The sequence below is a fragment of the Mobula hypostoma genome, chromosome 20 (genome assembly GCF_963921235.1).
Source record: "Mobula hypostoma chromosome 20, sMobHyp1.1, whole genome shotgun sequence".
In the NCBI taxonomy this organism is placed as follows: domain Eukaryota; kingdom Metazoa; phylum Chordata; class Chondrichthyes; order Myliobatiformes; family Myliobatidae; genus Mobula; species Mobula hypostoma.
Window position 1 is genome coordinate 49,964,682 of NC_086116.1, and position 24,212 is coordinate 49,988,893.

Below are 24,212 nucleotides of genomic sequence, written 5' to 3' on the forward strand. Positions count from 1 at the left end.
CCCAGCTATAAACTGTTTCAGCTAGCAAACTGTACCGCAGCAGTACAGCCAGGACCAACAGGCTACCAATCAGCTTCTTTTGACAATTGAATTGACTTTATTACTTACATCCTTCACATACATGAGTAAAAACTTTTACGTTATGTCTCCATCTAAATGTGCAATGTGCAATTTATAGTAATTTGTAATAAATGATATGTACAACAGGATAGTCAATATAACACAGAAATACAATTGTATCAGCATGAATTAATCAGTCTGATGGCCTGGTGGAAGAGGCTGTCCCGGACCCTGTGGGTCCTGGCTTTTGTGCTGCGGTACTATTTCGCAGATGGTAGCAGCTGGAACAGTTTGTGGTTGGGGTGACTTGGGTCTCCAATGATCCTTTGGCCCTTTTTTTTTTAAAACACACCTGTCTTTGCAAATGTCCTGAAGTTCACATCTACAGATGCACTGGGCCTGCAATTGAGGGAAGTACAGTTCCCATACTAGGCAGTGATGCAGCCAGTCTGGATGCTCTCAACTGTGCCCCTATAGAAAAATCTTAGCATTTGGGGGCCCACGCCAAACTTCTTCAATCGTCTAAGGTGAAAGACGTGTTGTTGTGCCTAATTCACAACATAGCTGGAATGTACAGACCATGTGAGATCCTCGGTGATGGGAATGCCGAGGAACTTAAAACAAGTTGTTAGACTTACAAATTCACATGCCTGTACATTGCGACAAAGTCATAACGCAAAGATTTTTACTCCCTCACATTGTGGGGTAGATGTAATATTTAAATAAATTCAAATTCGTATACCTTCAGATCTTTCAGCTCCCAATCAGCTTCTCCCTAGTAATAGTGATTATACTATCTTTTGGCCCCTGACACTCTCAAACTTCTGACATGCTGCTCGTGTCTTCCACAGTGAAGATGCAAAATACTTAGTCAGTTTGTCCACTGCAACACACACAAATTGCTGGAGGAACTCAGCAGGCCAGGCAGCATCGATGAAAAAAAGTATGGTCGGCGTTTCGGGTCAAGACTCTTCACAGGATTGGAAAAAAAAAAGGATGTGTAGATTTTAAAGGTGGGGGAGAGGAGAGAGAAACACAAGGTGATAGGTGAAACTGGGAGGGGGAGGGATGAAGTAAATAGCTGGGAAGTTGATTGGTGAAAGAGATACAGGGTTGGAGAAGGGGGAGTCTGATAGGTGGGGATAGAAAGCCATGGAAGAAAGAAAAGGGAGGGAGGAGCACCAGACGGAGGTGATGGGCAGGCAAGGAGATAAGATGAGAGAGGGAAAAAGAGATGGCGACTAGTGAAGTGGGAGGGGGGTGGTGGAGTGACATTATCAGAAGTTGGAGAAGTTGATGTTCATGCTATCAGGTGAGAGGCTACTCAGAAGGAGTACAAGGTGTTGTTCCTCCAAGCTGAGTGTGGCCTCATCATGACAGTAGAGGAGGTCATGGATTGACATATCGGAATGGGAATGGGAAGTGGAATTAGAATGTGTGGCCACTGGGAAATTCTGCTTCTACTGGTGGATGGAGCATAGGTGCTCAGTGAAGCGGTCTCCCAATCTATGTCGGGTCTCACTGATACACAGGAAGCCACATCGGGACCACTGGACACGGTATATGACCCTAACAGACTCACAGGTGAAGTGTCGCCTCACCTGAAAGGACCTGTTGGGGGCCCTGAATGGTAGGTAGTGAGGGAGGAGGTGTAGGGGCAGGTATAGCACTTGTTCTGCTTGCAAGGATAAGTGCCAAGAGGGAGATCAGTGGGGAGAGACAAATGGGCAAGGGAGTCACGCAGGGAACAATCCCTGCGGAAAGCAGAAAGTTGGGGGTGGGAGAGAAAGATGTGCTTGGTGGTGAGATCAATCCCATTGGACATGGCAGAAGACCTGGAGAATTATGTGCTGGACGCTAAGGCTGGTGGGGTGGTAGGAGGTTGGGGTAAGAGCAGATATGTGTGAAATGGAAGAGATGCGGTTGAGGGCAGCATTGATGGTGGAGGAAGGGAAGCCCCTTTCTTTGGGAAAAAAGGAGGACATCTCCTTCGTTCTAGAATGAAAAGCCTCATCCTGCGAGTGGATGCGGTGGAGACGGAGGAATTGAGAGAAGGGGAGTTTTTAAATGCAACAGGGTGAGAAGTGGTATTAGTCTAGGTAGCTGTGAGTCCGTAGGTTTATAAAAGACATCAGTAGATAAATGAGATCAAGAAAGGGGAGGGAGGTGTCGTTGTATGTATCAGGTAAATCTGAGGGCAGGGAAATTGGAGGCAAAGTTGATGAAGTCAACAAGCTCAGCATGGGTGCAGAAAGCAGTACCAACACAGTCATCGATGAAGCATAGGAATAGTGGGGGATGGACACCAGTGTAGGCTTGAAATATGGACTATTCCACACAGCCAACCAAAAGGCAGGAATCGCTGTGAGTGAGTGCCTGCGCTCAGTCCGCCAGAAGCGGGATTTCCCAGTGGCCACCCATTTTAATTCCACTTCCCATTCCCATTCCGATATGTCAATCCATGGTCTCCTTTGGGGGTGATGTATTAGCATGGATAGAGGATTGGTTAACTAATAGAAAGCAGAGAGTTGGGATACATGGGTGTTCCTCTGGTTGACAATCAGTGGTGATAAGTGTGCCGCAGGAGTCGGTGCTGGGCCCACAACTGTTCACGATATACATTAACGATCTGGAAGAGGGGACCAAGTGTAGTGTACCCAAGTTTGCTGATGATTCGAAATTGAGTGGAAAAGCAAGTTGCGCAGAAGATACGGTGATATAGATAGGTAAGTGAGTGGGCAAGGGTCTGGTAGATGGAGTACAATGTTGGTAAGTGCAAAGTCATCCACTTTGGAAGGAAAAATGAAAGAGCAGATTATTATTTAAATGGAAAACACTGCAGCATGCTACTGTGCAGAGGGACTTGGGAGTACTTGTCCATGAATCACAAAAGATTGGCTGCAGGTGCAGCAGGCTATCAAGAAGGCGGCAAATGGAATGTTGTCGTCATTGCTAGAGGGATTGAATTTAAGAGCAGGGAGGTTATGCTGCAACTGTGCAGGGTACTGGTGAGGCCGCACCTGGAGTACTGCATGCAGCTCTGGTCTCCTTACTTGAGGAAGGATATACTGGCTTTAGAGGTGGTGCACAGGAGGTTCAACAGGTTGATTCCAGGGATGAGGGGGTTAGACTATGAGGAGAGATTGAGTCGCCTGGGACTGCACTCACTGGAATTCAGAAAAATGAGAGGAGATCTTATAGAAACACATAAAATTACAAAAGGGATAGATAAAATAGAGGCAGGAAAGTTGTTTCCACTGGTAGGTGAGACTAGAACTAGGGGACATAGTGTCAAGACTCAGGGGAGTAGATTTAGAACACAGATGAGGAGGAACTGCTTTTCTCAGAGAGTGGTGATTCTGTGGAATTCTCCGCCCAATATAGCAGTGGAGGCTACCTCAGTAAATATATTTAAGACAAGGTTGGATAGATTTTTGCATTGTAGGGGAATTAAGGGTTGTGGGGGAAAAGGCAGGTAGATGGAGATGAGTCCATGGCCAGATCAGCCATGATCCTATTGAATGGTGGCGCAGGCTACTCCTGCTCCTATTTCTTATGTTCTTTTGTCACAATGAGGCCATACTCGGATTGTAGGAAAAACAACTTGTATTCCATCTGGGTAGCCTCCAACCTGATGGCATGAACATCGATTTGTCGAACTTCTGGTAATGCACCCCCACCCCCATCTCTGCTTCACCATTCCCCATCGCTTTTTCCCTCTCTCACTTTATCTCCTTGCCTGCCCATTGCCTCCCTCTGGTGCTCCTCCCCTTCTTTTCTTTCTTCCATGACCTTCTCTCCCCACTTAATGGACTTCCCCTTCTCCAACCCTGTATCTCTTTCACCAATCAACTTTCCAGCTATTTACTTCATCCCTCTCCCTCCAGGTTTCACTTATCACCTTGTGTTTCTCTCTCCTCTCCTTCACCTTTAAAATCTACTCATCTTTTTTTCTCCTGTCCTGCCAAAGGGTCTCGGCCCAAAACGTCAACTGCATTTTTTTTTGCATAGATGTCATCTGGCCTGCTGCATTCCTCAGCATTTTGTGTGTGTTGCTTGGATTTCCAGCATCTGCAGATTCTCTCTTGTTTGCAGTTTCTCCACCATTTTTTAAATTCCCATTACCAGCCCTCTGGTGTCATTTTCCAGCGGTTCAATGTCAATTCTTGTCCCTCTTTTACTCTTCATGTATCTGAAAATACTTCTAGTATCCGCATTTATATTATTGGCTAGCTTCCCTTCATATCTCACCTTTTCTCTTTGTTCTTTTAGTTGCCTTCCATTGATTTTTAAAAGCTTTCCAATCCTCTAACTTTCCACTCATTATTGCTCTACTGTCTGCCTTTTCTTTTGCTCTAATGTTGGCTTTGACTTCCCTTGTCAGCCACAGTTGTCTTATCCTTCCTTTAGAATGCTTCTTCAAGATGAACCAATCCTGTGTTTTCCAAATTACACCCAGAAACACCAGCCATTGCTGCTCCAGCATCATTCCTGCTAGTGTACCTTCCAATCAGCTTTGGCCTGCTCCTCTCATCTCTCTGTAGTTATCTTTACTCAACTGCAATACCAATACATTTGATTTTATCTTCTCCCTTTCAAACTGCAGGTTGCATTCTATCATATTAATGACCACTGCCTCCTAAGAGTTTACTTTACCTTAAGCTTCCTAATCAAATCTGGTTCATTTTACAATACTAATCAGAATTGCCTTTTCCCTAGTGGGCATTCTGCAAATTCCTTCTCTTGGGATCCAGCACCAGCCTGATTTTCCCCAATATATCTGCATGTTGAAATCCCCCATGACCATCATAACATTGCACCTTTTTAAATCTCTTTTCTATCTCTCATTGAAATTTATATCTCGCATCCTGGCTACTGTTTAGAGGCTTGTATATCATTTCCATCAGGGTATTTTTACCCTTGCAGTTTCCTAACTCTACCCACAAGGATTCTATATCTTCTGATCCTTTGTCCCTTTTTTGTAAGGATTTGATTTCATTTCATCCTGTATCAACAGTCATCTCACCCCTTCTGACTGCCTGCATGTCCTTTCGATACGATGTGTATCTTTGAGCTTATTTATGAATTTTCACAAGAACATCTGGACTCCTCTGTACTTTGATCATTTACAATCTTTGCCTTTAGGTTTCTCTTAATTGTTTCCTCTTGTTTAAATGATCTCACACTTTCTCATATTAAATTCCATTTCCTAAGTTTTCACCCACTCAACCTACCTATATCCAGGCACAGAGTCCAAATATTCTTGTTGCAACTTGCCTGCTAGGGTCTCCAAGTTATATTATTTTTAGTTATTCTACAGAACAGATCATTGTGTTGGTTCTCAGACAATTAAAAAAAAGTAATTCAAAATGTCTGGTCTAAAATCACACATACGTTTACCGTTTGCCACACTTTTTTGTTACAACTTATGGGCAATGCCCTTCTCATGGCAATACTCCTTAACATACAGTGCCCTTCCCAACAACACAAAGTTCCAATAATTTTGTACAATTACCATTGGACAAAGAAAATTTCTGCTAGTAAAGAAGAAAAAAAACCAAAAGTTTGCTTCAACGACACAAATCCAGACAGCCTGACAAATCAGCAGTTGAGATTCTGTATATGTGCAGGGATCATGAAAAAAACAAGATGTAGGGATAAATGTCCTTTCTCATTGGATGCTTCAGATACAAGTTAAGTTACTCAAAAAACAGTAATATTATTTTTACTTTGAACTTAAAGAATGTTTCTTCTTTTAGCTATGTGAATATTTTGCACCTTATTTAAGTTTTACGTCTGGAGGTGCAAAAACTGTGAAATAGAAATAAAAAATGTTCAGATGTTGATAATCTGAAATAAAAACAGAAAATACTTGCACTCAGCAGGTCAGGCAACATCTACATAGAGAAACTGAGTTAATATTTCACATCGAAGTCCCTTATCAGAACTGTGAAAGAGAAGTTTAACAAGTTAGTTTTAATTTGCAGAAAAGAAGGATGGATAATAGATAGGATAATGGGAATATTGTAAGGCCAATGCAGCCAAAAGGTAAGTAATGTTTAATGAATTAATAGCAGCAATTAGAACATAATAATACAAATGAGTGAGAAATGTTATGAGAATGAAGTCTGTTGGACACAGTAGATCTGACTGATAAAAAACACAAAACATGCAGGAAGAACACAGGGTATTCAGCTGGACAACTCTGTCCTTTCCAATTTTCCCCCTCTCTGCAGCCTAAAACAACTTATTTTTCCCCACTTTTCCTGTTCTCTCGAAGTCACTGGCCTGAAGAATTAAATCCATTTCTGTCTCCAAAGATTGTGCCTCAGCCACTAAATATTTACATCACTCTTTGGCTATTTCAGATTTTTAACATGCATCTTTTAGATGTACTTAATATGGCAGAATTTTGCTCAGTGCTAACAGTGAACTGTACCACAGTTATCAAAACATAATCTCTGCTTAAGTTCAATTAACAAGTTCTTTCTTATTCTGGATACCTCTAAAATTGTAGAAAGTTTTACTTATAAATATGTAATCTATACCTACATAGATTAATATATACTTATAGGTTAGGCATGTAATATATATGCCAAAGAGACTTCATTAAAATCTTACATGATTTCTTTTTTAAATAGACTAAAAGTAAACAATGCAGCAAACATTTTACAACAAACTTCCAAAACAACATTAAGGCCAAGTATAAGTTTCAGCAATTTTAAGGTGTTCTTGAACCATCTCTCTGATCGATATTTAAAATTTATTGGGAAAACTGATCACTTTTGCATGAAATATTGTTCCTAATATACTAATTAGGCCCATCCACTTCTAGAAACTTTTTATTAAATTTGATTTAATTCTTAGACAAGAAAAGCCTGTGTACTGAAACTGAAGGCGGCGTGAAAGGCACACTGCTTTAATCATTCAATTTTTTGCCACTCTCTAAGAAATGTGGAATCAATAACTTCATTAGTATCCTTCAGCTTCTTGTAGAATACTTTTCTCTGTCATTAATCACAACTAACATATGTGACCAAAAATTGACAAGTACAATTTTATATTCTCTCCTAGCAAATTACCTCTGAACATTTAATGTACTTGAGTCAGCACTTCAGAACTATTGTTACCTTTTTTGGTGAAAAACTCCTTGGAATACTTTCCAGACATTGCGAACTTTCGAGGGATTTTCCCCAGCAGTTCAATGATCAAAGCTATGTGATCTGTATTGAAGAATATTGCCAGCAAAACAAAAACAGTTTAATCAGTACAATGCATGCATCATGTGATACTAGTCCTGGTACAGACAAGAGTGTTTCCTCCTTGACACTGAAGCAGCCACATAATAACTTGTGTTTAAAATGTTAATATTTATGGGAACCCATTTTTGTTTTAATATTTTTTGGACTTCAACATTTCTAGAAAATGCTGATTAGTAATATATTTTAATTTAAAAATTTGAATTCAAAATATGTTTTTTAAATGAGACAGCATTATCAATCACTATTCATCTCATTTCGCCATGTCTGCCCCTATCATTCATACCACTGTGCACATGCTACAATGGTGAAAGCAGATCATAAATTAGGAAATAACCAGCCTGCAACAAATCAACTTTAAATTGCATTGTATTTGTTTTCAATGGAAGGAAATTTATTTCTTGCTACTCCCACTGTTCATAACAAGTTTTAGTTAGCGGGCTGGATAAACATTGTATTCAGTAGCCATGGAAAATTCTCTTCACTTCTGTCTGCGTTACAGGACCTTTCAAAGAGAAGAGGTACTACCTCTGCGATTGAAGAATTCCCGAGAATATTTCCCAGAAAGAGCAAAGTGTCTTGGGATATTGCCTAGCAGCTCTATGATGTGTGCTATGTGGTCTATGAGGAAGAGAAAAAGGGAACCAGGAGTGGGTAAGGCAGGGAAGAAAAGGGGTGGAACATAGAGAGGAAAAGAAACTAGAATTAGTAAATTTGAAAAACAGATCTAACCACTCATGTTTGCAGCAATCCCTGCAGAGGTTTTATGTTAGAGTTGGATGCAGCATCAAGATTTGCTGTAAAAATTACAAAACATTATGTCTATGGAGTTACTACAAGGGAGTCTAATAGGCATGGGAAAGAAAAGGTGATCATTTACATCATCTGGAGAGAAATCAAGCCAAAAGTACAATAATTTAAATAAAATACCACCAAATTAAGCAAACAATGGTGCCTAAGGTAGAAATATTGCCAACATAGAAAGAATGTTTTAAGAATGACAAATGAAACAACTTGATCTGATGTACAATGCGATCCATTTTAAAACAAACTACAGTCGGCCATCCGTATCCGCGGGTTCTGCATCTGTGGATTCAACCAACTGCAGATTGGGATCGAAAAAAACCCGGAAGTTCTCTCTCCAGCACTCGTTGTTTGAGCATTGTTCGCCTCGCATCTCGATCATTTGTTACTTGTGTTGTGAGCGAGAGGAAGGAGTTTAAGGCTAGTAAGGGATGGCTGGCTAGCTGTGTAAAGCGCTACAGCCTCAAGAACTTAAAGATCACGGGAGAATCGACATTGGCTGATGCCGAGGCAGCATCAGCGTTCCCAGAAGAGCTACGATGGTTGCATCTGTACTGAACATGTACAGACCTTTTTTACTTGTCATTATTCCCTAAACAATACAGTATAACAACTATTTACAAAGCATTTACATTGTATTAGGTATTATAAGTCATCTAGAGATGATTTAAAGTTTACGGGAGGATGTGCGTAGGTTATATGCTAATACTACGCCATTTTATATACGGGACTTGAGCATCCACGGAACTTGGTATCCATGGGGGGTCCCGGAACCAAACCCCCACGGATACAGAGGGCCGACTGTACTGTACAACAGGTTTTCTTTGATTATTTTAAGGGAAAAGTTAAGCATTTCTATAAGACACGTTTTTAAAAGTCCACCCAAGCCTCCTACATCCTTCATCTAATATAAACAGCATAATTTTCCATTTAAGTTTCCTATTTGCATCCAGCTTTTTCTAAAACAGACTGTAGCGATGGTATTTACTTCCTTGTATTAGTATTTTGATGTTCTAACCATAATGTAAAGTCCATTGTTGTTTGTCATCTATATGAACGATCTGAATGTTAACGTGGTAAACTGAATGAGTAAATTTGAGGATGACACCAAAATTGGGGGCGTGGTAGACAGCAAGGAAGACCATCAAATCTTGCAGTAGGATCTGGACCTAATAGAAAAATGGGCCAAAAATGGCAGATGGAATTTAATGCATATTGTATGAGGTGTCACACTTTGGGAGGACAAAGGAGGAAACCAGGATAGCACTTGCACCTTAAACGGCAGGGCACTGAGGAGTGCGGTAGAACAGAGGAATCTGGGAATACAGATCCATAATTCTTTCCAAGTACCATCACAAGTAGACAGAGTCGTAAAGAGAGCTTTTGGCACATTGGCCTTCATAAATCAAACTACTGAGTACAGGAGTTGCAATGTTATGTTGAATTTGTATAAGACGTTGGTGAAGCCTAACTTGGAGTACTCGTGTGCTGTTCTGGTCACCTACCTACAGAAAAGATATCAATAAGATTGAAAGAGTACAAAGAAAATTTACAAGAAAATTTATGTTGCTGGGACTTGTGGATCTGAGTTACAGGGAAAGATTGAATAGATTATGACTTTATTTCCTGGATGTAGGAGAATGAGGGGTGATTTGAAAGAGGTGTAGGATTTTGCAAATACAACGTGAAAGTTGTTTTGTGTGCTTAACAAAAGCTGCAGAACTTCACTTCCATTACGAACAGACCAAAAACTGATGCCATTATGTCAGACACCATCTCTTAAAGTGAACATAACAACTCAATGACTGTGTTTGTGAATTATGTAGAACAGTTTCTATTACGAACAATGTGTGTCATCTATCACCCACTACATTATCCTACAGAGGTTTACAAAATTATGAGGGGTATAGATTGGATAAGTGCAAGGAGGCTTTTTCAACTGAGGTTGGATGAGACTAGAACTAAAGGTCATGGGTTAAGGGTGCAATACAAAATGTCTAAGGAGAACGACTTCACTCAGAGGGTGATGAGAGTTTGAAATGAGCTGCCAAGTGGAAGTGATGGATGTGGGTTCAATTTCAACATTTAAAAGAAGTTTGGATAAGTACATGGATGAGAGGGCTACAGAAGGATGTGGTCCTGGTAAGTGCCGATGGGACTACACAGAATAACAGGTTGGCACAGACTAGATGAACCAAAGGGTGTGTTTCTGTGCTGTAGTGCTCCATTACTCGAATTTTCTCACAGATACCCCAATAAACTTGCACCTGGTATGAATAGTCATTCATTTTGTCCTCCCCACAGTTAACAGCATTATCTTCATCTTTAACCTCTCAAAACCTTCATAATTTGGAATATGCTACAATTTATTAATATGTTACTATTAACCGAGAGATCAAGTCATGAAATGGAGTTCCATTACACTGTACTGAAAAGCACTAGTATGATATTTGGTGACCACCTAACTACTAGATTGTCATTATACCTTATCTAATTTACTGATGTCTTTGATGAAGGCTACCTACTTTCCTCATCTAGTCTGACTCTCCCAGATCCAGAACAATGTCACTAACTTTTCATAGCTCTCAGAAATGCTTGACCAAGCTACTCAATTCAAAGAGCAAATTTAAGGTTGAATAATAAATGTTGGTTCAATTATTTTCTCCCCATATGTTTAAGTTATAAAATGTCCTGGTAAGCTTTTAAAAATGGAGCATCAAAATCATAGTGAACTGATGGGATTAAATCAAACAGCAATGAACAAACATCAAGAAGAATAACACTGAATAAACACCCTCCCAGTAATATCGAGTCTAGTCTTTAAAACTACCTTTCCAGTTTTAGTCAAGCAACAGGCTGATACGATCACACATATGGAATCACAACTTTAAGGCAATGTCCAGAACTTTACATCACCATCCCTGGATGTATCCTTTCCCACACCAACTTATTTGCTAACTATTAATGTTTATAATTGCCATATACTCACAATATTTGAATAAACCAAATTGTCCTCCATAAATCTTAAAATTGGACTTGATTCCCAAATATTATTTATGCAAATAGTGAAGAACAGTCTTCCCAGCACTACGCCTTGTTGAACACCACTTACTATGTTCTGCCTGTTTTAAAAACTGTTAACATTTATCGATTCCTGCTATGCAGCCAGCTTGCTTTTATTTATCCTGTCACTATAACGTATTTAGTATTTCAGTAATATTGTAAATATATTGTTTGATTAAGCATTGTTTAAATAATTCATTACAAGTTATATGTAAAAGTACATGAATGGCATACATCATCAAGCCACCACAGCATAAGTGTATATCTTGCTAAACTAAAGAAACGAAATGTACACGTTTTCCTGGTCTCTCCACGTTTTTTTTTCCCAATTAATTTTATGTTTTGGAGTTAGAAACCATAAACATCATTTCCCATGTTCTGCCAATTTTAGAAACTGTTAACACTTATTGATTTCTGCTATGCAGCCAGCTTGCTATCACTTTCCTCTGTCACTGTAACATGCTGATGCAATCAAGAATCTACTGAAAGTTCATATACATTACCAGCATCACTTTACTTTCATATTTTGTCTCTTTACTCTTGAATAAGCTTGGTCAAGCATGGCCTTCTCGTTTGAAATTAGCACTGACTATTTAGATATATAGTTTGCAAATATTTTTTTCTGTAATATCTTTTTTTTAAAATAAAAACATTCTTACAAGTGTTAAGCTGATCTTTAAATTTATCCCTCTTTTCTAATTGGCATCAAGTTAGCAGTCTGCCAGCTCCCTGGCAATATTGTCTGATATGCAGGGACATTATAACATATCCAATGGGAACCCACATTAACCCAGGAAATGTCACATTGATCTAGAATATTGACATCTGTTAGTCTCATGAGACCATAGATTTGCACCTTGGAAGATTTCCAGGGCACAGGCCTGGGCAAAGCTGTATGGAAGACCGGCAGTTGCCCATGCTGCAAGTCTCCCCTCTCCACTCCGCCAATGTTGTCCAAGGGCCAATACAGCTTGGCATTGGTGTCGTTGCAGAGCAATGTGTGGTTAAGTGCCTTGCTCAAGGACACAACATACTGCCTCAGCTGAGGCTCGAACTAGCGACCTTCAGATCACTAGACCGATGCCTTAACCACTTGGCTACGCGCCAAGTGGGTTAGAATAACTAATGGCTTATATGTCCACAAACTCTCCACCCACTCCTACACAAATACTGAATGCCTCCTTGTGTGTGGAAGCTGAAGCAATAATCTTTTTATTGAAAATTGAGGGGAGAATCATTAGTTCAAGAATATTTCTGTTTTAGTAATGCTAAAGAAATCATCAATTCCTCACAATTCTTCTCCTTCATTGGTTTATTATTGTGTTCAATACAAATAAAATGTCTACTCTTTAATAATTCATATCTGTATATCAAGGAATAAACTGTGACTATCATTAATTATTCACAGGAACATCCATTCATCAATTCACAAATCTTAAGCAATAACCCAAAATACACATTCACGCAGTAATAGTTTTAGTTGTTGGTCACAAATTAAATCAACATGTTTTAAATAACTCAGGAATAAAAATGTATAGAAGTGAAAAATAAATGAAGTTGAGAATTAGAAAATGAAATTTTATTTGGTGGAGAAATCATCATAAGCTAGGAACATTCACAGCAAAGTGAATTAAATTAAAATATTCAAGTTTAATATAAGCTTTTCAATGTGCATATTACTCACCTTCATCCCTTGAATAATCTTCACCAGAATGAGGTTCAAATAAATAATCTCCAGTTGCAAGTTCAAAGGCCTTTTGAAAGATAAAGTAAAAATATAACAGGTATAATCAATAACCATTCATTTAGACACACTTTATCAACTTCTGAAACACTTAAAAAATATTTAGTAATATATTTGCTGTTCCTTTATGAATGCCTTACTTCTGAAAGTAGCCAAATAAATCCAGTGTGATATTATAGCTAAAGGAAGATCAAACAGATAGAATTATTTTGCCCTTTAATATATCCTTGGGGCTTTCAAAAAAACTTCACTTTTAATTTTGAAATGCAGCCACACTATTATGTAAATAAAGTGGCAACCAATGTGAATAACAAAATTTTACAACCACAGACTCACCCAGGCTCACTATCGCAGAAAGTGCTTTAGGAAGGCATTGGGCTTAAGAAGGTTGGGAAACACTATATTAAACCAACCTGATACACAAGGATGGATTCTGCAGTTGATTTGCCAAGATGCCAGCATTAGGGAACATGTTATATGAAGAAAAGTTGAGTGAGGTATTGATTATTTTCTTTGGAACAAATGAGGATGAGACACACTTGATAGTGGTGTATAGGACGATATTCAGCATTGAAAGAGTGGACAGCCAGCACCTTTTTCCCAGGGCTGCAATGGTTAATGCCAGAGGAAAACCTTTTAAGGTGAGTGGAGGAAAGTTTAGGGGAAATGTCAGAGGTAGATATTTTTTCACTGTTTTCTTGCTCTGTCATAGAGACTACTGTTTCATGTAATAAGCAGAAAAAATGAACTGGAACAACTTTAAAAAAACATTTTTTACTGTAAAATTCTTAGAACTTCCCGGTAAATGTGCTTTTCTTACACTAAGTACAAGTGATTTTAAGAGCATACTAATCCACAAACACTGTTTAATAATATCCTTAACCCCAAATTTTGAATGTTTGGTGTTTGGATTGTCATTCTGTTAGTTGAGTATGTTAAAATTTAATTATCTTTTAAGTTTATGGATAATTCCAACTTAATAACACATGGAATTTTCAATCATTTTTGTTCTGATAAGTATTTAAAATATAACTTAAAAGTTGAGTTATAGTCTCTTGTCCTTGAAAATTCTTTAGATTAAATGTCCATCACTGTTACTAAATATTAATGATTCCATGTCAGACCACAACATCAATTGACATCAGATAGTGGTAAATCCACACCAGAAAACTGATAGATTTTTGTTTTCCTTTGGCTAGCTTTCCTTGAGGTCAGGGTCTAGTGCTATCACTTCGCTGTTCACAACAAAATCCAGGGACCAAAGAGTTTTTCTCTTCTGTTGCTTGTTGTGTTCTACTGAATATGCTACCGTACGTCAGTGCCGGAATGTGTAGTGACACTTGCAGGCTATCCGCAGCACATCCTTAGGTTATGTTTATTGTTAATGCAAATAACGCATTTCACTGTATGTTTTGATGTGCATGAGATTGGTAAGTAAACATATGTGCAAATTTATCAAGTTATGAAAAACACAACTTCTGGAAATATTAAGCGCCAAGAATTTATTTAAATGTTACATCATTTACATAAATGAATGTAGCAAAATTTAACCTAAGTATGGTTTTGAAGAAGCAATGCATTTTGCAATTTTGAAAGAACTATTTATATTTCAAAATAATAAGCTTACCATACAAGCTGTACTCCATACATCAGCAGGTGTACTGTACCCAGCACCAATTAGAACTTCTATTGATCGATACTGTCGTGTCTGGATATCTTCTGTAAAATGCTTGTGCTGCAATTAATTTTTAAAGTTATTTTCTACACAAGCATAGATTGCTTGTTCTGTCTTACAAAATTCATGATAAGTTAACTAGTCATAAAAAATCAAATAGGGGATTTAAAATTGTAAAGCAAATAGTATATTTATTGACAACGAAAACTGAATGATGAATCTGCAAAAATCTGAGCCTATCACCTTCATGTAGATTTTGGAGACAACTGTTGAGTTTTAACTCAACTTTTCAAAACAAGTTTTATAACAGAACAAAGCATACTATTTGGTTTGGCCTCTTAAAACCTAACTTTAGTTTGACCTCATTTCACTATTTCAAATTTGACATCTTGCTAAAAGAATAAACATAATTGCACAGTTATCTTAGCAAAATTACAATGTTCATTTACTAATCCTTTTTGATTCATAAAAATAGTTTGGTTTCAGAAACAGCATTAATTTCACTAACTTCCTTTGCTCAGCTCCTTTCAAAACATCTTGGAAGCAACTGTGTTTGGAAAATAACTTCTTTACTTTCCATTTATTTTAAACTGTGCAAATATAGGGAGATACCTATATTATGTGATAGTAATTATAGCACTAAATGCCAGTAGCACGTGGCTGCTTTCAGTGCTCCTTCTGGCAAAGTGGCTTGATCCAATCTCAGGTGATCAACCAACAACACAGGAAGGAATCTCTTCTCTTTAGAGACTGATTGGGATGGCCAGGTTAATGCCAATTTATACCTATTTTTGAGCTCAGAATCAGAATTTTTATCACTGACTTATCTGACATGAAGTTTGCTGTTTTGCGGCAGCAGTACAATGGAAATACATAAAATTATTATAAGTTACAAAGTAAATAAATTGTGCTAATAAAAATAATGAAGTAATATTCATGGGTTCACAGGCAATTCAGAAATCTGATGATGGAGGGGAAAAAGCTGCTCTTAAATCATTGAATGCAGGTCTTCAAGCTTGTGCATCTCCTTCCCAACAGTAGTATCAAGCAAGTTTAGTCTCTCTAGCTTAAAGTGGACTTGAGCTAACATTCCAAAAATGAACTAATACTACCATTATTCAGTATATTAACCAGCCCTATTTCAATTCTGAACTCAAGTAATTTGGCTGAAAGACAGGACTATAATAAATTTATTTAATTACATTTCTATAAAATGTAATGTAACGCACTGTAAGGTTTCACTGCTAATGTAATGGCTTCTTTGTAATGTTCACTGCTGAAGTAACGGTTTCTCTGTAGCAGCAATGTTTGGGTTAATGCTGGAGATAACAGGACAATGGGATGCATGTTAGCCAATCAGGATTTTGTTGCCCTGTCTTGTGAATCTGGATGCAATTGAGTTTGCGGGCTTGAGTGAGTGAGAGAGACGGGGTGTGTGTGTGTGAGGGGGGGTGTGTGTGAGGGGGGTGTGTGTGTGAGGGGGGTGTGTGTGTGAGGGGGGTGTGTGTGTGAGGGGGGTGTGTGTGAGGGGGGGTGTGTGTGAGGGGGGGTGTGTGTGAGGGGGGGTGTGTGTGAGGGGGGGTGTGTGTGAGGGGGTGTGTGTGGGGTGGGGTGTGTGTGAGGGGTGTGTGTGTGTGAGGGGCGTGTGAGGGGTGTGTGTGTGGGGGGGGGCTGTCAGGGGGAGGAGTCCCGCGGGGGGGGGGGAATCCGTGAGGAGGGTGGCGTGACAGTGAGACAGTGAGATTTGGTAGATTGCCAGACGGAGTGGACTCAGAGGAGGTCAATGGGGCTGATCCGTGTATGAGTGAGCTCCAACTTTGCGCACAGACTGTTAATAAGATTGAGCCCTTTTTTTTTCTTTTATTTCGTTTCTCTACTAACCATATAGTCAAAGTAAGAGTTATAATCGCATATTGTGTACTGTTTGTTATTTCAGGGTACTAATTTGTAACAGGGGACGGATCACGCAGCATCCACCCAAACGAGATTTCTTAAGTTTGGCCAGGCTGGGGATTATCACCCCCTATAGCAAGCCACTAGGCGAAGAGAGAATTACAACAATTTCTCAGGATTTTTAATTACTTGATCATAAAACCCAATCTGAATCTTGTGAACAGTCCTGTAAATAAATGATTAACATGATAGCATGCATTATTGTACTTACAACCCAGCAAGCATTTCCCAGGTCAGCAATTTTAACTCTGATTTTCTCTGCATTTCTTGGATCAAGTGGATTTACCAACAAATCTGCAGCACGAATCTTTACTGCAAAACAGAAATAATTAGAATCTTTAGAGTTATCAAAGTTGCTGTGCAAAGAAAAAGTCAAACAAATTATTTAAACTGCAATTATCTGCATAAACAAGAAGTTCCAAACAGTAAGTGCACAATAACCTCAACAAGAAGTAACATCCCAGATTTTGGAGTACTATTAATAGTAACTCTGTATGCAGCTGCTGTTTGTGGCTGCAGGGAAAATATATAGAAATCTGTCCGTTTCTGTGACTTCCATAGATGGCAATGATGCAACCTATGAAATGGAATCAATGCAGACAAACAGATGAAAACGTTTGGAGCTATCAAATCAGGAATGAATGAGCTTTTAGTAGTTTAATAAATCACAATTAGTGAAACAGATCTGGCACTAAAAAACAAATAATATTCTACATTTTTAAGACCAAGAAAATTAATACCGCAGATCTTTCTTAACCATTATTCTACTTCCTCTATTATTTGTCTCATATTTAAATGCCCCTCAATGTCCATTGTTTCCTATACAATGGCTTAAACAAAATTACTTTTTTCTTATTTTAATTACTATTCTATTAGTTTTTTTTTAATTTGTCTGCTTCAGTCTGTTCAGTGTAAGAATTTCTCAACTGCATTCCTTCTCACAGAAGCCACAGGTCATCTATAGATGGAGCTGCAATGGTAAGAATGAAAAAAAAGAAATCTTCATTGATAAGTCTCTGAAAAATAAATCATAACAACATAACTGAAGTGAATCATGGTGAAATTTTACTCCTGCAGAGGAAATAATCAATTTACATGTCAACTATTAATTATTGACATTAAAACAGTGTTACAATCAAAAGAAAAGTAAGTTATCAAGAAAAGATTTCCTATATTTTAACAGAATTTGAAATCTTGTCCTATGTCACATTTCAACACCACAAATAAGGTTCCCATAGAATCACTATAAATGTCATAGAAGTGACGCCAAAATGGCATAAATGCAACCTAGATACTAACAAAAAGATGTCTGACAACTTAAATAACTGGTAACTCACAAACCACTCTGAATAAAAATTTGAGCTAAGCCAGACCAAATAATTATATAAAAAGAAAAGGGGCACTGGTTTTATAAAATTTGTTTACTAATGAAGGTTTGGCCGCTGAAACACGTGATTCTGCAATACTGGGAAGCTATCACAAAATAATCCCTCAATGTGCATGTGGTAATTTTCAGGACAGAACATTCAAGTAACACCTTCTGTTTGTCTGCATAAAAGGTGCTTCCTTATATGATAATCAGTTTACGGTAGATAAATACTACTTTGAATGTGCAAGTTTTTTTATTTATTAATTGAAATAACTCCCAATCTTCCATTAGTGATAAAAGGATAAAAAGGCAGCTGCATGTTTCTAACCTCGGCTATCACCATGGAAATTCTTAAACTTGAGGTTTATTTAATAGTTTGGAATTTATCATGAACATAGGGTTTTGATTATTTTAAAGCAAAGTCTTGTAAAGATCAGTTTCATTGAAAACTACTCTTACTTAAAAAAATTAACTACTGTGTATTTTAAACCAACTTTCTCCTAGCAGCAGATAATCAATTAGTAGGGAGAAAGTTTCCATTCTAAGAACTGCCCAAGAACAAATGCGGAATTCAAACAAAGTCTTCTGGCAACACCTCAACAAGAAGAACAAAAAGCAAGAAAATGAATGAATAAAAATTTATTCTAATACAGTCAGTCTCTCAATCGACTGGAGGTGAAGTCATCTAGGTTCTGCTCTTCCAAGCCCCTGAGCTCCAACTTCCAAGGACATAAGAAATAACCAAGGAGCAGAAGTAACCATCTGGCCCATTGAGCCTGCTCTGCCACTCAATAAACTCATGGCTGATTTGCCTGTGGACTCAGCTTCACCTACCAGCCCTATTCTCCCATAACTCTTAAGTCCCCTGCTATAGTATGACTGCTGGAACTGCGTTTTTCACCTTTGCTCCAAAGTAACAGTTTTGTTTGGTAGTATTCATGCGTGGTTGAATGACAATTAAACTTGAACTTGAACTAGTTATATTCTCATTTACTAAAGGCAGCAACTTTCTTGCCTCTACCCTGTTTTAACCCTTTCATAATTTTATATGTTGCAATAAGGTTCCCTCTCATTCTTCTGAATTTCAGTGAGCATAGCCCTATGTGACTCAATCTCTCCTCATAGGCTAACCACCTCATCTCCAGAAGCAAATTGGTGAACATCCTCTGCAGTGCCTCCAAAGCTAGTTTATATTTTCTCAGGTAAGGAGAGCAGAACTGCATACAGTATTCCAGGTGCAGCCTCACCAGCACCCACTACAGTTGCAATGTATCCTCCCTGCTCTTAAATTCAATCCCTTTAGCAGTGAAGACCATCATTCCATTTGCCTTCTTGATAACCTGTTTCAACTCCAAACCAACCTTTCAAGATTCCTACAAAAGCACTCCCAAGTCCCTCTGCACAAAGGCATGACACGATCTTCACCATTTAAATAACATGATCTTCTATTTTTCCTTCTGAAGTGGATAACCTCATATTTACCAACATTGTTCTCCATCTACCAGACCCTTGCCCACCCACATGTACCTCTCTGTAGATTCTACACATCCTCCGGTTAGAATTCTGAGAATTTGAGGTAAATTATCATAAAAGCACCTCTGCTGAAACTTCTGCTATTTCTCTCAGTACCCTGGGATGCATTCCATCAGGGCCAAGGGATTTATCTACCTTTAAGCCTACCTCTTTAGTGATGGTAGTTGTATTGAGGTCCTCACCTCCCACCACATCCATAACATCTCTTTTGCATGTTAGACATGTCCTCTATCATGAAGACATAAACAAAATAGATGTTTAAAATATCTGCCATTTCCAAATTACTCTATATTAATTCCTATTTTTCCACCGTCCAATGGACACCCTTTTCTGCTTTATATGATCATAAAAAACTTATACTATCTGTTTTTATATTTTACATGCTGGTTTACTTTCATAATCTATATTTTTCTTTATTGTTTCTTTAGTGGTTCTTTGTTGTTTTTAGAAGCTTTCCCAATCTTCTAATTTCTCACTACTCTTGGCCAGGGGTCCCCAACCTTTTTTGCACTGAGGACCGGTTTAATATTGACAATATTCTTGCGGACAGGGGAGCTTGAAGTAGGTGTTGAACAAACTTCCAGTACAAGTGGTAGAGGCAGGTTCGATATTATCATTTAAAGAAAAATTGGATAGCTGTATGGACAGGAAAGGAATGGAGGGTTATGGGCTGAGTGCAGGTCAGTGGGACTAGGTGAGAGTAAGAATTCGGCACGGACTGGAAGGGCAGAGATCACCTGTTTCCATGTTGTAATTGTTTTATAAGCAAGTCAATAGCATCATAACATTTTAAGTAACATTGGTTATTAAACACAGCATGTATTTTCCCCATATGAACATATAAAATCATTGCAACACACCAATATCGCTGAATCAGTGGGAGCCCTGGGCTTGTTTTCCTGAAACAAGACGGTCCTATCGAGGGGTGATGGGAGACAGTGATACTGAAGGGGTTCCTCATTTCCAGTCTATTCCGCAATTTCGTTTTCGTTGCATTCATTGCAGAAAACTCCGCTTCGCAGAAAAATATTGGAAACGAAAGCAACGTTTTCAGTGCTTTCGTGGCTATCTCAGGATATTTAGTCCTGACTTTGATCCAGAATGCCGGCAGAGCTGTTATGTCAAACATACTTTTCAGCCTGCCGTCACTTGCAAGCTCAAGGAATTGATCTCCTTCCCGCGCTGACATGGATGACGCGTGGGTAATGACCTCGTGTGCGTTCAAGTTCAACGGTGGGCATGACAGGGAATGAGGAAAGGTGCAGCTGACTCATATCGCCAAATCATATCGTTTCCTCACGGCCCGGTAGCACATGCTTTGTGGCCCGGTACCGGTCCGCAGCCCGGTGGTTGGGGACCGCTGCTCTTGGCGACTTTGTATTCATGACCTTTTGCTTTCAAGGCTTCCCTTATTTTTTTATTTACCCAAGGCTATCTCCATCACCCCCACCTTTACTGTCCTTCCTTTTAACTAGAACACTTTTATTAAGTGCATTGAAATCTCTCTTTGAAAGTATTCCACTGCTCTTCAACTGTCCCATCATATAGCCTGTGTTCTCAGTCTACGCTTGACAACTTTTAACATCGTTGTTCCCCTTGTTTAAGCATAATACATTGGTTCTAGCTTGAATTGCACCCTCCATTTATATGAGAAATTCAATCATACTGTGATCAATCTTTCTAAGAGGTTTCCAAAATACAAGATCACTAATTTTACCCATCTCACTGCACAGGACCGAATCTAAGATAGCATGTTCCATTGTTGGTTTAGTTACATCCTGTCAAAGAAAGCTGTCATAAATGCATTGTATGAAGTCTTCCTCAGGACTGCCTTGACCAAATAGAATCAACCAATCTATGTGTGTTAAAATACCCCCACGGCAACTGCCATTCCATTCTTATTTGCATCAGATATTTCTTGGTTTATTGCCTGTGGCAATGTTATTATTTGATGGCCTATAGACAACTCTACCGTGGATTACTGTGACAATGATGTTCTACATGGAAAAAAGGAATTCCTGCTCTCACTTCTCTGCAAGAAACCCAGACTGATTTTAATCCATGTTAGCAAAAACTGCCAGATTTATGACATCCCAGCAGAGGATACTGACGTACCACAGTGAGAAAAATAATTGAAATTGATGACCCAACATTAGTGTTTAGAATGTAGGGGAACATAGTATTCATTCTGGCAATATACCAAAATGATGCATGAGATTGATGTTTCAGATGTACAGATGTTGAAAATGTTTGACATATACGTAATGGTTTTAATCAATTATTTAATTTCAATGAGAACTCCTCCCATTCTTTTGAAATTTCAGAATATTTTCTGGCTGGCAATTAACAGGTAAATTAAAAGAACAAGATCATTCCACTGTGCCATGGAACCAGGTTTCCTGAGGGTAGAGGAGCCCAAATCAACAGCAAACTCAGCAAGACGTAATACCATGCTGATAATTTTTTTTTCCCCCTCCTGATGCCTCCCTTCACATGATCATTTTGAAAATGATAAAATGACCTCAATGTTCATGAACAGCTTAAGAGACATGAACAAGCTGATTTAATCAAGGCAATCTCATGACATGCGAGACCATTTTATTCCTCCCACTCCAAAAAGAGAAAACAAATGACAATTTAGGACTGATCGAAGAAAAGTTCTATGATATTTCACTTAGAGAATAGGAGGACTATGTTTCAAAGTCAAGCAAATCACAAGGAATAAAATGCAGGAAAATTAAGAAATGAATCCAAGATATGGACTATAATACTTCCACAGTATCCTGTAAAGTTGCTAGTCATTAGGTAACATTGACAGCAGGTCACGCCAGGGATTGTGTCTCACTGGATGTCAAGGCAATTTAGAGATAATGGTCATAAATAGTTGGAACTACATTACCCTGCATATAATATTGTGAAAAACTGGATTTTCCGATAACGTTGTTTCTGAACATTCAGAAATTTGTCAAGCTGCCTCATAAATATAAATTAGACTAGCCAAAATTGGGTTTGTATTTTATGTCACAAGATCTTATTACATAATTGACAGCCGCTCAACCTCACAATTACATTTAAGGGGTAATTTGACTTTTATAGTTTCATTCCTTAGGTAGTAGGTTGTTCTAACAAAGTTTTTGTTTAAATTATATACTTTTTAATTAGTTCCTTTTAACTGTGTTTCTCACCATAAATCTAATTCTTCTTTGTCTCCATTTCTCTCCCTGTATCTAAGTTGGCTCCAACTCAACTATTTCATTTGCCATCATTTAGGATGCAGTTTAATCTTTAATTTTAATTGATTCTGGAGGTATTGTGTTGATTAGGCATTTGCAAGGTCTCCTTCACCACTTTATCTTCTCATATTGCCAACAATATGGGGTACAAATAAATTGGAGCTGAAAGAATAACATCTAACTAATATCTAAGTTCTGTATCATTTCCAAAAGAACTTAAAGGCTGTAAAACAATCCTAAGGGCAACTTAAAAGGATTCTTTCACCTCAATATACCAGTGTTCTTATTACCATGTTTAAGTTGTTTGTTACATGATATCAATAATCAAACATAATTCTAGTATATATGAAAAATATTTTACATAGAACTTCAAGTTATATTTCTCTGATACTGATTGAAAATGTAATTGAGTAATTGCTTGACTTTTATGGATGGTTCTCTGTGGCCAGTGATCAGCATTGTCAATTCACCGCTGTCCACAAATCCTAGGCTTCTTCAGTTTATTACTGTTAAATCAATTTTTCATGTTAAAATGAAAAATATCATATTAATTGGAATATTAAATAAATTCAGTGACATCAGTATGGATTTAGAATACATTGTAAGTTTAGCTCCTTTATATTAATTTTGTAAAAAGACAAATAATGTGGATACTCACATTTTGGCACATCTCCAGTACTGGATGCAGATACAGTTCTACTCCTATCTTGTGATGGACTACTGTCTTCATGCTCAGTCACTGTTGATCCATCTGATCCACAAGCTGCAGATTCTAAAAGCTTGGAAAATACAGACTCAGACATTTCAGAGAATTGAGACTCTGGGTTCTTATTCTGTCCATTTTGTATATCTCCATTAAGCTGTCCATAGGGATTATTAGAAGTTAAATTCTCAGCATTTGGTCCATCAAGTGGACTATCTTCTGCATTGGGACATTCATCATCATCCTCATCCTCCTCATCATCATCTTCTTCCTCATCACAAAATGGCTCAAGTAAAAATGGGCCATTTTCAATGTGCCCATTTGTTTTCAGTGTTTCATCACATTTTGTATCTGTCCTGGTAACTGTATTTTCTACTTCATCTTTTCCCACATTTTCTTTCTCTGTATCTTCTTTTTCTTCCTGATCATCAACTTCATCTAGTAAGTTAATTAAAAAGGTACATGTTAAATCAAACAAATAGGTCCAGGGAGCAAAATCCAAAAAAATAAGACATAATGCAAACAAAAAAGACTCAAAAAGATTAAAGGATAAGAAAATAAGTGACTGGAAATATCAGAAAAAAAGAAGTTTATCCTCAAAATGAATAAATTGATGTTCAATTTTGTGGGAGAGAAGTACTGTTTAATAAACTTAACTAATGTAAAGTTCAAACTCACGTCTATGAAATCTGAAATGAGTCATACAAAGTTAACCCAAGATCTGTTTTTCTAAAAACAGAGATCAAAATAAATTCATAAACTGAACACTGAAGTTTAAAAATGAAAAATATGAATGTTGCTTTTATATACATACAT

General features: G+C 38.1%; 1 protein-coding gene across 12 annotated transcripts in view; it reads right to left on the reverse strand.

Moving 5' to 3' along the window:
• The window catches only part of LOC134359513 (SRSF protein kinase 2-like), a 230,446-nt gene that overhangs the window by 13,176 nt on the left and 193,058 nt on the right, over positions 1-24,212 (reverse strand). For 10 of the 12 annotated variants that reach the window (XM_063072866.1, XM_063072867.1, XM_063072878.1 and 7 more), the window contains 6 exons: positions 23,352-23,834; positions 16,770-16,870; positions 14,558-14,665; positions 12,871-12,940; positions 7,848-7,940; positions 7,191-7,283 (listed from right to left, as the gene is read on the reverse strand). In XM_063072866.1, coding sequence (XP_062928936.1) covers positions 7,191-7,283; positions 7,848-7,940; positions 12,871-12,940; positions 14,558-14,665; positions 16,770-16,870; positions 23,352-23,834 — 948 coding nt within the window. The remainder of the gene's footprint in view (positions 1-7,190; positions 7,284-7,847; positions 7,941-12,870; positions 12,941-14,557; positions 14,666-16,769; positions 16,871-23,351; positions 23,835-24,212) is intronic. The other 2 variants (XM_063072869.1, XM_063072868.1) reach the window with 2 other exon arrangements.